The following is a 15,119-nucleotide window of genomic DNA, read 5'->3' as shown; positions in this document are numbered from 1 at the left end:
CTGTAACAATGACTGATAGTAAGTTAAAAAAATAACTGTTAGGCATACCTTGCAAAACTAATTCTATCATTTAAGAACACTGTCGTAACTGCTGAGTCATACCAACTCAAGATAAATACATTTTATGTTTCTCCTAGAAATTGTCCAAAGAGATTGAATGTAGTAGTTACCGTATTAGCTTTTTTTGTGCCTAGTAACTTACAGGGAGATTCTGGGAAGGTCCCAGACAAGTACAGGTGTAAATCAAGATCTAGTTATAATCATTGCTGAATAGCTTGATAGGTGAAATTTGTATCTTTCATTCTGTTGACTGGAATTGGGAGTAAATGTGACAATCATACTCTTGAAGCGTAACTTGTTTTTTTTATGTGTTTATCTTCCCCTCCTGATATATGTATGGAAACATTTTTATAACTTTTTCCTAAAGAGAATGCTAAACTCATGGTTTAAGTGAATTTGTAGTTGACATCCAAGAGAAAAAAAACCCAACACAACAGTTATTACACTTGAGCTCCTCCTCCTTTTATGGCTGCTACTGCCTATTAGAAGGTTTATCCAATGACCAGTTGAGTTCCCACTGGCAGTATTTTCAGTGAGGTGGAATGCATCAACTGTGGTAGCATAAGCCCTGAATGACAAAACTTCTGTCTTTAGAACTACTTTGTATGTGTGAATAAAGGGACATGGCACAACATAACAAGAATATTAACCAAAATGAAGAGTTGCTTGCAGCTTTCGCTTGGCAAGGTGAGTGAGGAGAGATTGCACATGTGTGTGTTCACAAGAGAGATTTATAACAAACTGTGTATAATTTTGATCCTGTACTGTGAGACAATAACAAAAGTTCTGTAGAGCTAAGTTTCAAAGCTGTTAGTTCTGTGATTTCATTTATCACAGTAAATATATTTGCTTTTGATTTTAGGAACCTACTTACATGAGTAACCTTGTATATAATTAGTGTAAATCTTTATTAAGGTGACTTGGCACTGCATAGAAACTTAACTTGAAATCACCTGCTGGGAAAAATTACCACAGGAGAGCTGGCTATACAATTCTGCCTGTAGTGGCTGAAACTTATTTATGTATGTGCAGTGAATATTCCAAATACAAGTAAGCCAGATGAGTTTGGAGCCCCTTCTCGGCAACCAGTGTCAGCCGCCAAGTTCTACAGTAAAATTGACCCCCCAAATGCATGTTATGCTACTGATAGATACGTACTTTGAATTTTGTGACAAGTTTCTATTTTTGCCCTTCTTAGAAATACAATTAGTAAATGGCAGTGCTGTAAGTTCAGTTAGACAGCATGTGTTGGGTTTTTATGGCTACTGATCTACTTGATAAAAAGCTTGATTTGTTAGTTTGATTTCTTTTTCTGTTAAGCTCTTAGAAGAAAAAGGTTTACTGAACTGTTTCTCTATAATGTACTTTCTGTTCTCTTGCCTTTCAAAACTGCAAGGAATTCTCTTTCTATACTAAAATGCAACTTATTTTTGTTCCTAGCATAGCCTTAGTGTATGTTTTAAAAGGTTAATTATGGACTTTATGTATGTGAAGGACATACATATCTTATATAGCATATGTAAATAAAGTTAGTGTGCACTTCAGCTTGGCACTTCACTCTCTCGTAACTATGGATGCGGTCCTCAACAAGAACAAAGAAAGAAAAAAACTGAGAACCTGTACCACTATGCATTGAGAGTATGAATCAGATTTAAACAAGGTAGAAGAGTCAAGGAAATCTTGAGAAATTGATTTAGACCAAATTCATAGTAATCCCATTTTGCAGTGCAGTGATGATGGAATTAGTTTCAAAACAGGTTAACTTAGACCTTCAGTTGAAGCAGATATTTCTATATTTGTTAAATTTGTATTGCTACCTTCTTTACTTTCATGATCCTGATTCCATAAAGCAAAAATAGCAAATTTTTGTTGATCTTGGACAAGCACAGACATCCATCACCTGCAAGTGAGCTGTGTGATTCTGATCCTGAAGGGAATCTATTTAAATGGTTCTTTAAAAGTTCTAAGAAGGTTTAAATAGTGTAGAAGGCATGTTTACACATGCATTTATTTTTTGGTGGTGGTGGATGCATGCAAAAAATTCCTTATTTGCTTACATTTTAATTCTTTCTCCTCTTTGTTCTTTCCCCCTCCCTGTGTCTTTCATTTTCTGTCACTCTAGCTCTTATTGAACTTCCTTCCTCCTCCTTGGTTGGATCTCACAAATTTGCACAAGGTAATTAAGATTTCTTCTTTACTAGCATCTTCTGTTTCTCAGGACAAGAACTAGAGCAGGCCAGTGTATTTGTATATTAACAACATCCTCTGAGTTTTAACTCTCTCCCTTCCCAGAAGTCTTCTTGTGCTTAAACTACTTCAGTAAGTCTGTTTTTCTCTTCTCAGTTCTTGGCACAGATAACGTGGGGCAGAAAACCTACAGTGATGCTGACATGGTCAAACATCTGTTAGCTGAGGTATGCATGTCTCTGTAATGCTATGTTAATATATTTGAGGAAGGTTTTATTTGGCTACTGGAAATTTAGTTCAGTTATCTTCTGGAGCTGCTTATCAAAAACATGGGTAATAAGAAGCTGCCCATTTGGTTGCACCGTCTCAGAAACAAAATTTAGCAAAACTATGGGCACCCGTGGAGCCAGTGAGTGTAAGAAGGAAACAGCTTTCTTCTGCTTTCCTTTGCTTCTGTGTTGTCATCACTATTCAAGTTAAGCAGTCTGTTCTGGAGAAAGTGTCACTTGAAAGACCACAGGCCTAAGAATATGTGACTTCTTTGTATGATTCAACAGAGCCCATATAACCTCTCCAGTACTCAGCACAAAAACCAAAACTGTCCCCAGGTTTGGTGCTTTCTCCTCCCCCTGTTACTGCAAATGACTGTGGAAGAGAATGTGCTATATTAAGAAACACAGTTATGGATGTGTTCTGGATCCAAATGATGAAGCGTTAAGCATTGTGCTAACACTCTTGATCCATTTGAGAGTGAAGGGGGATCTCAGAGAGGTGATGCATTAAACAATAGCTAGGAAAATCTAAAACTATTATGAATTTAAACCTTATCTGAACAAAAGTGGACATTTGTTCTCATTTTGTGAGCAGAAAGATCGGGACCTGGAACTGGCAGCACGAATTGGACAAGCCCTGCTTAAGCGAAACCATCTGTTGACGGAACAGAATGAAGCACTAGAAGAACAGTTAGGACAAACTCTAGATCGAGTGAGTCCTATTTTTTTTTTCCCTTCCTTCTTTCTTTTTTTTTTCTTTCCTTCTTTCTTTTTTTTTTCTTTCCATGATGATGGTGAGAGGATTTATAGAAATACATTATTTCATTGTGAAAGCAGGTCATTGCTGCTGTCAAACTATAGAAGTATGCTTAGATGTCATTCTCCTAATTGCATTTTCAAAGTGTTTGTTTTGACCATCAGTCTGATACCCTGCCATTAAACGAAGAGCCTAATAATCTAGGTCAAAATAAGTGGTTGGTATCTGACATGACCCACTACATACAGCTTCACAGGTTGAAGACAGAAAATGAGCTGGCTTAATGGGGTGCTTACATTAAGAATAAATAAATAAATAAAATGTAATGAAAACTGAATTCTGCTCAAGATCCTCACTCCATCTCTTCGTTTAAGCACAGACTCTTGATCTAATCTTTTCTTTGTTTTTCTTTCTTAAAAAAGAAATAGTTGACAAACGATGAAGTATCCTAAGTGTTTTAACCCTGGGGTCAACAGATCTAGTCTAAGTTACAGTGGAATGGATTCAGCTGCTTGTATAAAACAGTATGCTGGTAATAAAAACATACTCATAATTACCTGTAGAACAGCGTAAATGTATGTATTCATATAAAAAATTAGATACGCAAAACAGAATTTATCTAAATGAGATCAGTCATTTTTTTCTTTTTTTTTATTTGTCCTACAGTTCCTTTAATGTATACACTGGGGGGTGCCAGCCTTTACATATAAATAGATGTCTATCAGTCCTTTTCTCCAGGAAGTTATAGTTCAGAAAAATGGTCATAATCAAAATGATGGTTAGCATGTTAAAATGTAAACTTGTATCAAAGCAGCTGGAAAATTATTTTGAAGTAAACTATTAAAAAAGGAGATTCTGTTGTCCATTCTTGTGTTATCTTGAATTTTCAGTCTCCCATACAGTGTTAAAATTACGATTTTGTGAACTTCCTATAAAATAAATAGAGGTTGAATCTGCTGTGCAAATATAAGTAAATGGATCAAGACCTGTGAGCTATTTTTTTGATCTTATTTTAGACTGGAGCAGTGATGTTCCAAAAGGCTGCATAAATAATACACTGTAATACTGTACAGCTGAAGTATATTTCACAAGCTGGTGATCTTCTTTTTTTCTTAGGTTAACCAGCTGCAGCATGAACTGTCAAAGAAAGATGACCTGCTTCGTATTGTTTCAATTGCTTCTGAGGAGAGTGAAACAGATTCCAGCTGTTCCACACCACTTCGTTTCAATGAGTCTTTCAATGTATCACATGATCTGTTGCAGCTGGATGTCTTGCAAGATAAACTCAGAGAGCTCGAAGAGGAGAACCTTGCTCTCCGATCAAAGGTATATCCAACTTACAGTGTATACCATATATGCTGGATATCAAATAAATCAGGATGGTTAAAAAATCCAGCATCTGGGTTTCTCTTGAAGAATATGACTATTTTGTATCGCTGTATTCAAATCATACCCAAACACTTTCCCTCCACCTGCCACATCCTTCTGTTTTCTTCACTACTCCTCATTATCTCCACAGTCCTCTAGTAGTCCTTCCTCAATGCCTTTATGGTATGTGAAAGAATATGGGAACATATGTAAGCATCCAGCAAAAATACCTGGACCCATCAGGACCTCAAGTTTGTGCGACCTGTTTTGATATAAGTCTGGGTGTGGTTAGTAGTAGTAGTATTTTTGGAATTACATTGTGTTGCCATTACATTTTTGTCAGCCTGTATTCGATATTAAGGGTTAATAAGCTTCTACTCAATTTAAGGACACACTTAGTTTTGACTGTGTGATTAGTCTCTGTATTTTAATTGGTCTCTCTTGTGTATGAAACATGAATACAGGCACTGTGCCATAGATGCTAATGGCCAGACAAAATAATGGCTATAGAAGTCAAGGAACCAACAGCAAAGGTTACAAGATTCGGAATCTACAGATGCAGTGTCTCTCTTTGTAGGTGGAGAGTGGAACTTGTAAAATAGGATATTGGTTAAAAGTGGGTTCTTTTGTTGTTTTTAAGAAAAGGGAGGTGTTGTTTGTAAGAAAGGTGGGGTGGTTTTTTTAGTGTGTGTGGTTTTTTGGTTTGGTTTTGGGTGTTTTTATGTGAGCCATTCCCAATCTAAGCTTGTTACCGCAGTACAACAGAGAGTAGACTCCTTTAATGCGAACCAGATGTACTCTTCCCCTTGTTTTTTCTCCAAAATATTCAGCCTGAGATGCACATCCTTCCTAAAACTCCCTAAGACCAAGTGGATAGTTTAGTAGTGCTGTAGGAGAAAAAAGAGATCAGACTGCTTTTATTATGCTCCTAATCCTGTATATGATTATAGAACTTTACAGACCAGGGATTAATTTAGTCTACCTTAGTGGGAAAAATGGAATTGAAAAGAGGGTGCTATCATTCTGTGGTGAAATGTAACCTTCACTGACTTGAAATAGCCTCAATCATATTGAGCCTATATTTGCTTTATTTTATTTTCGTGTGACAGCATTATATAAAGAAGTGTGTTTGCCTGCACTTGTGTAGCTGTACTTCTACTTGCTTGGATAATCTTTAAATCCATTTACTAAGTTTTATGGTGAGTTGCTTACTGGCAAACAGTCCTGAATATGGAAGACTTACCTGTGCAAAGTTTAATATTATCATCTTCACAATTGAAACAGAAGTGGGAATCTAGTATGCTCGATGTTGTTTAGGCCTGCTGTGATACTCAGTATCTGGCCCAGAAAATTCACCATCTAAATAGACTAGTTGTGAGAAAAGCTGTTCTACTGAGAGTTTTTCAGTGCCATAAAGGATTTGGCTAATGTCATTCAGTTTTTGAGATTTCTTTGCCTTAAGAAGTTCTGAAGCAAGTTCAGTTGCTTACTTCCGATTACTGTGTTGGTTTACTTTCCCTAGCAAATTACATAGTTTTGCAACAACTTTTTATTAGAGGCGAGAGATGAGGTTTTGTTCATGTGTCTGTATGTCTCTCACTCAAAAGCCCTATACAATTCAGGGAAACAGGTTATGGTGGAAGAAATGGTTAGGAAGTATGACCAGATGCATAGAAATTATAAAGATAGATAGAGGGGAGAATCTTCAGTTGCAAGAATTTCAGAAATAAAAATTTATAACATTAATATATGTATAGATAAACTGAAATTGGAATACCAATAATTTTCTTGAAGGCTTGCCATCTGAAGACAGAAACCATTACATATGAAGAGAAAGAACAGCAGCTGGTCAATGACTGTGTCAAAGAGCTCCGTGAGTATCCAGGCTGTATCTTGCAATGGGAAAATGGTATTTGAAGTACCTAGTGCCTGCACCTTCTTAGTTATCCTTGAATCAAAAATTGAGCTTCAGTAATTTATGCCAATCAATTTGAGTCTTGCCGTTTACCTAAGTGCAAAATTTTTTCTGTATTTCATCAAGTTTCACTCTGGCATTCAACTTCAGGTATGTGTACTGTGTTTAGAGAGAGAAAACGAACACAAAATCTAAAGTCCATAAACCTTCTAAACTGAAGCCTACAGACACTGGAAAATCACCGAAATATACTTCTTGTACAGAGTACTCAGCAAACTTGACACTGAAATGTATCAGTGCATAGACTCTTAAATGCTCATTCTAAATTACTATATATCTATGAACACATTAGTTTATTTTTTTATATATATATATAAAAAATATACCAAAGCATTTAAATTGTCAAGTGTGTTAATTTGTGTAGAACAGTTGTCCATATTTGCTTTGGCGACTACTTATTTGCAAAGAATTGCAGCGGCTCTTACGCAAATGCGTGTTAAGTATTGTGAAACAATAAGGAACAGTCGGGTTTTTTGTGTGGTGATTGTGTAACCTGGTGGTACAATTTTTTTATCTGTAGTCATTTGATGTGTGCTACTTCCTTTGTGCATAACAACGTTAAGCTTATATTTTAAGTTTTTGTTTGGTTTTTTTTTCTATACAACCACCATAAAGAAGACTGGGTTGCTGCTTGATTTTTCTTCTTCCAGGTGACCATTAAATACTATGAATTGATACTTAGTTGATTGTTAACTTACTCCGTTCCCTCTAAGAAAATATATATCCTTTGCAAACCTCAAAAAAGAAGTTATTTCATATAAGCTCTCCTATTTTCCTTCAATGAGAATGTCTGTGAATTCTGTTTTGTCCAATGCCATATAGGCATGCTAGGTAATTTAGACTCACAGAAAGAATCTCCCAAAAGATGTCTAGTCTACAGCTTTAAAATTTGTATTTTCAGGAAAAAGATATCTGATTGTGAGGTTAAATGTCCACAGACCCATGGGCAGGACCTTGTTCTGCAGTAACTCTGTGAGGTACAATAACTACCAAATTTATAGTGTGACCTTTAGGCAAGATTGATCAGGCTTTATGACTTTGCTATGCTTTCAGGGCAAGTATACAAGCAAGACTAACTGCATAAAAATATTTTCAGCTTTTTGATTTGCTTTGTCATCTCACTTGATGACATCCTTGCTCAAATTAAAAAAACTGGAAATTGTATGCAGTAGATCTTTGGGGAAATAGATTGTGACCAGAATCAAGAGCTACATAGGTGTATGTTACACTTGACAAGGTCTGACAAAATGCCTTTTCTTAGCGAGAATGGTAGTTAATAACTGACTACTTCAGCATATTCCAACTCTGACCTTGGTCATGAGCCAGTATGTCATTTGAAGTTGTTTATAGTGGCTTACCTTGGATTTTATTATGGTCATTTCACATACCTGTGATATGTATTTCAGGTTCTGCATATTTAGCTCTTAATATGTTACACCTGCATTAACTCTCTTTCTCCTCCTCCTCCTCCTCCTCCCCCTCCTCCCCATGGTTTTTCTTTATCTTTTCCTTATGTCCTAAGGCCCCTACTCTTAGGTACTATGAATTGATTTCCTAAAAGTATTGGTCATTTTGCAGATTGTTGTTGACTTTCACTGATGTGTTGGGTTGGGTTGGGTTTGGTTTGGATTTTTGTCATGTGTTGGGAAAAGCTCTCTACTAAGTTCCTTTTATGTTTTGTAGGGCAAACAAATGCTCAAATTTCCAGAATAACAGAGGAGTTGTCAGAGAAGAGTGAGGAGGTGGTTCGCTACCAGGAGGAGATCTCATCCCTCTTGTCTCAGATTGTTGATCTTCAACACAAACTCAAAGAAGTAAGGGAATGCTGATAAAGAGTGTATGTGCGCGCATGTGTGTGTGTATGTGTGCGCACATGTGCACACCAGTGCTTGCAGCAGGTAAAAATTGACTTGCAAGCCAGGGGGTTACACTGCAAGGGAGTGGCTGTTTCAGGAAAATACAGCAGAGGATCAGCTCTCTCAGGGAAATTGGCTGAGAAAATGATGAGCATGTTTTTATGCTTTCAGCATGTGATTGAAAAGGAGGAGCTGAAACTTCACTTACAAGCTTCCAAAGATGCTCAGAGACAACTGACAGCAGAGGTACTTAAGGCTTTTTTATATATATATATGTACACATTTAGATAAATGTTTGGAATAGAAGACAAGAGAAAGAAAACTGAGAGAGAATGGGAACTATTGCTTTTCAATTATGTAAGGCTTTTCACTTTTCATTCTGCTTGGAGTCAAGTGATTGGAGGAAAAGAATAATTAGTTTTATTTAAGTCTACACAAATATTTTTATAGTGAGTATGAAAGTATATATAGGATTATGAAAGGCAAGAAAGGTGTTCCAAGTAGGGAGGTCTTACTATTCTTAGTAGCTACAAGAAAAACAGTGTTTTAGTGTGAATATTACTGATTATATCAACAATACTGTAGCTCATTAGATTTTAAGGAAGTTCTCTCTTTTGCATCAGCAGTTACTGTATTTGCAGAGTTTTTCAATGTATTTTCCTTTGGATTTATCATACATTTTCCTCTTTCGAGGCTTAATTTGAACTTCACACTTCACCACTAAAATTGGTGCAGGTGCTCTGCTGACTATTGTCCATTCCAGACATTGGCATGTGCCGCACAGTTGGAAAAATATTACAGTGTTGAATCAGTTGATACCGGTTTCTGTAGGAGTTAATTTAGTTTATTTCTGTCTTCTGTTTGAAGCTTACTGGTATCACATGATGGCCTCTTTTCTCTTTCAGCTACATGAGTTGCAAGATAGGAATGCAGAGTGTCTAGGGATGTTGCACGAATCACAAGAAGAAGTGAAGTTGCTGCGCAGCAGAGCCAGCTCAGTTGCTTGTCTCTGCCACTCGCAGTCACGTGGAGCATTTCCTGTGGTAAAAAATACCGCTAGCATGGCATACACTTACTGGCATATATGGCCTATAGTAGCATACAACTGTATGAGTAAAACAGCCATTACAGGAGGTGCAGCAGGAACCATTTTGTAGTAGGCAAAGGAGCTGAGCTAATAGTTTCAATTCTTCAGTGTGTACACTTCTGAGAATTTTATGTGTTAGGAAACTAACCATTCACTTGACACATTATGATATTAAAATTATTTTTCCTTCTTATATGCCTTTTATGTTAAATAAGGGAATTGGCATGTTCTACAGCTAGTGCTCAGCTGTGCTAGTATATTGTTCAAAGTTGATGTGAATTTTATAACTTGACAGTGTTTTCTTAGAAACAAAGCATCTTTTCAAGACTTCAAAGAGTATTTATTTTCCTTTATGTAGTTTATGATGTCATTTTATGTCCTTATCTTGCAAGGTTAAATTTTAAGTGTCATCAGAAATGCATGACCTTAGACTAATTGCCAGAGATGACTAAACCAATGGAAAAGGGTTAAAGGCATTTATTTTCCTCTTCTTACTAGTGTCAAGTATGTTCTGATTACTGTACTCTCCAAAATTTCTGGGTTGTGCTGGGAATTTGTCAGGTTTTGGTTGGTTGTTCTGTGTATACAGAATCCTTCATGTATGTGTTGGGCCTTGTACGAAGTGCTTTTACAGTTGTAGCTTGGCTTAAGAAACCAACATAAAGAGTACCAAGAAAAAGCGGATGCTGGTAATGAAAACCGAACCCATACTGGTTATACATAAGTGTTGTTATGGTGGAAAACTCTCCCCCATGCCCTTCCTTCAGAGACCAAAGGGTTTGTCTGAAACATACTGATATCAGGGAAACAAATGGAGATTTTTTTGACGATTTTTTTTAGAGATATTTTCTGCTAAAATTGTTAGGAGGAAGACTTGAATCTAATTTGTCAGCTCTTCTGGTTTCCATTTCTCTCTAGGATTCCCTTGCAGCAGAAATTGAAGGGACAATGCGGAAGGAATTCAGTCAGGATCATGAATCTGTTCTCTCCAAGCAAAAGTATGTCTTCAGATCTCTGTGTGCTCTTTCGATATTTTTCCATATGCTTGTATTAAGTAAGGTGAAACTGATTTCTTGAAATCTGTGTGAATGTTCCCTCTATAATAGGTTTCTACATAACTTACAAAATAAAAAAAGCTTTGTAGAATTTGGTAATCTTTTCAGCTTTGAAATCTACTATTCTTATTTGATTCTATGAGGAAATTGGGAATATGCTGAAAGGATGTTATTTCATTCTTTAATTTGAGATTTTTCATGCAAATTTGTGAGAGTTTTGATGAAACAGCACTAGTTTTATCTATAAGCATTAAAAATGCTTATAGAAAAATTCTCAGGCAAATGAAATTATAGCTGAAAGACTCGTAACGGTTTCCAAAGCCCTGAAGACCTGTTCCTGGATCTCTTACTTAGTGAACAAGAAGTAACAAATTAAATGTATGCGTCTGAAAGCATATATACATTAAATAAAAAAAATATATGCTCCTGAATGTTTTCAAGCGGTTATGAATAGAGGTTCAGGCCTTTCAGGTCAAAGTAAGTGGTAATTCTGATATTTAATGGAGTAGTACTCCTGAATACCTGAGTGTCTTAGGCAGTTCTGTTTTTCTGGGCTTAAATCTTTTTAGTCAGGTCTCTGCAGACTTTTGAAAGTCTGTTGTTCAGAGCTTTTTCTTCATTATATCTTTTTCAGAATGCTTCTGAAAACCACGTTTGTTTGCTTGTCTTTTCTGCAGGGGTCAACAGAAACGAGTGTTTGACACTGTCAAGGTCGCCAATGTCACTCGTGGCCGTTCCTCTTCCTTTCCTGCCCCACTGCCAATCCCTGGATCTAATCGGTCAAGTGTTGTTATGACAGCAAAGCCCTTCCAGTCTGGTGTACACCAGTTGGAGAGCCACACACAGATGACCCAGAGAAGCAGTTCTGAGAAGAATTTGAAGTAGGGAACACAGCCTGTTATCTTCTTTCTAAACTAACTGATTGAAAACTAAATCCAGACCAGACCTCTGCTCTATAAGAGAGAAATAGTTAATTTAATGGTCTTAATATCTATTATTGTTTGATATTTCTCACAGAGACACTCATAATCTTGGCCAGCCGGGAACCCCTGGAGACAATGATTTAGTCACAGCTCTGCACAGGCTCTCCCTCCGTCGTCAGAACTACCTGAGTGAGAAGCAGTTCTTTGAGGAGGAATGGGAGCGAAAAATGCATTTGCTGGCTGAGCAGAAAGAAGGGGCTAGTGGCTGTAGTACACCAACAGAAAGCTGTTTTTCCCTGGGTACAAACTCAGAATTCACTGATCTCTCTGCCAGCTCTAGTAATCTCCGTGTCCTCCTACCAGAAAAATTGCAGATTGTCAAACCCATTGAAGGTAAGAGGATCATCTTCCTTCTCTCATCAGCAGAAAAGGATTTTACATTAATTTGCCAACTAAATCATCATTGGTATGTGTATAGCTAGGTATGATATGCAGTAAGAGGAAGTAGTAGTGTTTGGTAGGCTACATGCCAACTAGCTCATCAGTATCACTTTCTACTTGGCTTTCATGGTGCAAAGTGTTAGGCTTTTTCTTGGCATTGCCATCCAAGTGCGTGATGTGTATCACAGTATTGGCACCAGTTGGCTGGAGTTGTTTTGATCATGTATTCTTGTAACTCAATACAATAGTAGGTAATGCCTCTCTGAGACTCTTCTCTTTTGTTACACCAGGATCTCAGACCCTTTTTCATTGGCAGCAGCTTGCTCGACCCAACCTAGGCACCATTCTTGACCCAAGACCGGGTGTTGTTACAAAAGGTTTTACCTCTCTCTCTGATGATACTGTGTACCGCATCTCCGACTTGGAGGAGGATGATGAGGAAGAAGGTGAAGGAGGTATAACGTTTCAAGTGCAACAGTCCTTCCTGGAGGAAAAGAAACATACAGCAGCAAAGCCAGTGGCAGGGATTTTCCTGCCACCTATTACTTCAGCAGCAGTAGCACTCACCGGTAAGAAGCATGGTTGGCATTTTTTCCTCTTTGTATTTTGCAGTGTCTTTCTCAATGGGAAGTATTTGACCGTGCGACAATACCATCTTTGCTGTCTTTGTTCTTTCCTTAAAAGAAAAAAAAGCAATGATAATAACATTATCTTAAACTTTGCTTTGATTAGTTCTTATCTGTCTTTATTTTTACCCTCAATGGATGTACCACATTGCAGCCTCGAATCCAGGGAAATGTCTGTCTTCCACAAATTCCACGTTTACCTTTACTACCTGTAGGATCCTTCACCCATCTGATGTCACTCAAGTTACTCCCAGGTATGATGACTACTGACATCCTGAATGTTGCTGCATAGGATTAAACAGTTGCTTTCGAGCTTCTGATATATGGACCAATGTTAAAAAATACCAAGTCAGCTAGGCAACACATAGGATGTTACTCATACAAATAGTTGTAATTGCAAAGGGGAAACTTGACGTTCCCTAGAACGAGAGTTAAAACAGGTTATTAAAGGAAGTAAATGTATACTCTTAAATAGCAAATGCTTTCTGTCATATACCTATTGTAAAAAAAAAAAAAGTCTATGATTTTTTTTTTTCCAATTCTGTCATAATTTTTTTAAAACTAAGTTATTATTGGACATCTGTGTTGATATTCTATCTGATACAGTATAGGTGACCTTCACAGTATAGTCAAGGTAAATTCAGTGGTATTTACACCAAAACCTCTCTGTCAACCTAGTATCTTCTAAATATTTTGCAGAACAATAATTCTGATTCTACTAAAGCTGAAACTGTTGCAGCTAATAGCAGTAGTTTACTTTTTCTCAAGCCTTCTGTATACTAAAAGGCAAATACAGACCAGAGCAGGTATAAAGATGTCTAATGTGTGCATCTTCTCTGTTTCATTTTTCTTTTATTTCAGCTCCATGGGTGCCCCATTTTCACTTGGAAATACTGGCAGCAGTATTGGAAACCCAGCAGTGAGCACTCCAGCTATTTCTTACAGGCTTAGTATTGGAGAATTTCTCACCAACAGAAGAGACTCAACTACTACTTTCAGCAGCACGAGCAGTCTGGCTAAACTTTTGCAAGAACGAGGCATCTCTGCCAAGGTTTACGATAGCCCCGTATTAGAAAAACTGCCTTTGCTACAGCCCCCTCGAACTCTCCCCATTCCTTCTACTCCACCAAATTCTCCCTCGCGTTCACCTTGTCCTTCTCCTCCACTGTTTGAGCCTCGAGTGCATCACTCAGAAAATTTCCTGGCTTCTCGACCAGCAGAAACATTCTTGCAAGAGATGTATGGCCTAAAGCCCTCCCGTAACGCTCCAGACGTAGGCCAGCTGAAGATGAACCTAGTGGACAGACTGAAGAGGCTGGGTATTGCCAGGGTGGTCAAGCCCCCTGAAACACAGGGCCACAAAAAGAATGACAGGCCAGAGGTTAGCTTGCGGAGGCAGGACTCAGCTGTGTTTTTAAATGCAGGTAGTAACTTAATGGCAGGACTGAGAAGAAACCAGAGTCTTCCAGCCATGATCGGAGTATTGGGAGCTCCAGTTTGCACACAGTCATCAAAAATGGATATCCTAAAGGAGGACTGACCGATCTGAAAAATTACTGACTTCTAGCATAGTAAATAATACATGAGGGATAAACATTCAGTACAGGCATGTTAGATGTGTTACGGGAGAGTTGGAGAAGGCACGTGCATGTTAAAGATGTAGGAGAGAGAAGCGTTGGGATCAAGGAGAAGAACAACATTGCTTGGGTTTGAGGAAGAAAGCTTTTGTGGAAGATAAGAAAGATGAAACCAAAGCTTAGTTTTGAGACGCCCTTCAGCATCTGTCTTAACTTAAGCAAAAATAAATGAGCATTGTAGACATTCTCAGTATTTTAACCTTTTAAACAGTATGTTTGGAACTGTCTTGCAGATGCTGTTCTATTTTTTTTCCACCATACGACCATAGTATTTTACTAGTTGTTAGCAGTCAGGCTGTATCATTTAAATATTAAAATAACAGTCAGTTCTGACCAGCATTATTGGTCCAAGTTCCCCTCTGTAGCCAACAAATATGAAAACTTGTTTGGTTTTTTTATTCTTGTATTTTTCCATTTCAGAAACTATACTCTCTTGAACTCCTCCCCACTTTGAGAAGCAGAGGAGAGAACCTTTAGCTCTGTGTAAGAAAACAACACTTATGTTTACGAACACAAAAACTAGTGGTCAGGATTTCTATTTTGAAAGAGTGCGGTTGTGCTAGTGAGGTATTAACAGAAGTTAATTTCTTTCCAGAGTTTCTGAAGCACACACAGGAAGGTGCAATGAATAAGAATTAAGCAGCAGCAAAGTATGTATTAGGGTGAAAACATCAAGCTAAGAAATCTTTCCAAAATGTGCTGTGCATCTTTTTAAATAAGGGTATTTTTGCACACACACAAAAAAATCTCAGGCATATTTCAGTGTGCAAAAGGAAATAAAACCTAGGTGCTTCATTCAGGGTTTGTTTTTATTTGACATAAGCTGAGAGCATTTATTTCAAGGCAAGTGTCAGAAATTCAGTAACCTGACTCTT

At 37.5% G+C, this 15,119-nt stretch overlaps 1 protein-coding gene across 1 annotated transcript; it reads left to right on the top strand.

Moving 5' to 3' along the window:
* Window positions 1-603: 603 nt before the first annotated feature.
* TRAK2 (trafficking protein, kinesin binding 2) lies at window positions 604-14,210 on the top strand. Its single transcript, XM_009695597.1, has 14 exons — window positions 604-747; window positions 2,404-2,474; window positions 3,115-3,231; window positions 4,393-4,602; window positions 6,439-6,517; window positions 8,303-8,433; window positions 8,647-8,721; window positions 9,381-9,518; window positions 10,481-10,560; window positions 11,295-11,498; window positions 11,635-11,933; window positions 12,272-12,550; window positions 12,762-12,861; window positions 13,469-14,210. Exons 1-14 carry the CDS (start codon window positions 684-686, stop codon window positions 14,145-14,147), a joined length of 2,526 nt encoding a protein of 841 aa, XP_009693899.1. The 5' UTR covers window positions 604-683; the 3' UTR covers window positions 14,148-14,210.
* Window positions 14,211-15,119: the final 909 nt, after the last annotated feature.

This window comes from Cariama cristata, unplaced genomic scaffold, assembly GCF_000690535.1.
Source record: "Cariama cristata isolate BGI_N322 unplaced genomic scaffold, ASM69053v1 scaffold10072, whole genome shotgun sequence".
Taxonomy (NCBI): domain Eukaryota; kingdom Metazoa; phylum Chordata; class Aves; order Cariamiformes; family Cariamidae; genus Cariama; species Cariama cristata.
Note: the sequence above shows the minus strand (reverse complement) of the source record. Positions and strands in the feature narration are given on the sequence as shown.

Bases quoted from the DNA above. Each gene is read 5' to 3' on its own strand.
- TRAK2 (XM_009695597.1), top strand. From the start codon at position 684: ATGGCACAACATAACAAGAATATTAACCAAAATGAAGAGTTGCTTGCA. The intron at 748-2,403 runs GTGAGTGAGGAG...TTCTCTTCTCAG, and splicing joins TGCAGCTTTCGCTTGGCAAG to TTCTTGGCACAGATAACGTG. The intron at 6,518-8,302 runs GTGAGTATCCAG...TATGTTTTGTAG, and splicing joins TGACTGTGTCAAAGAGCTCC to GGCAAACAAATGCTCAAATT.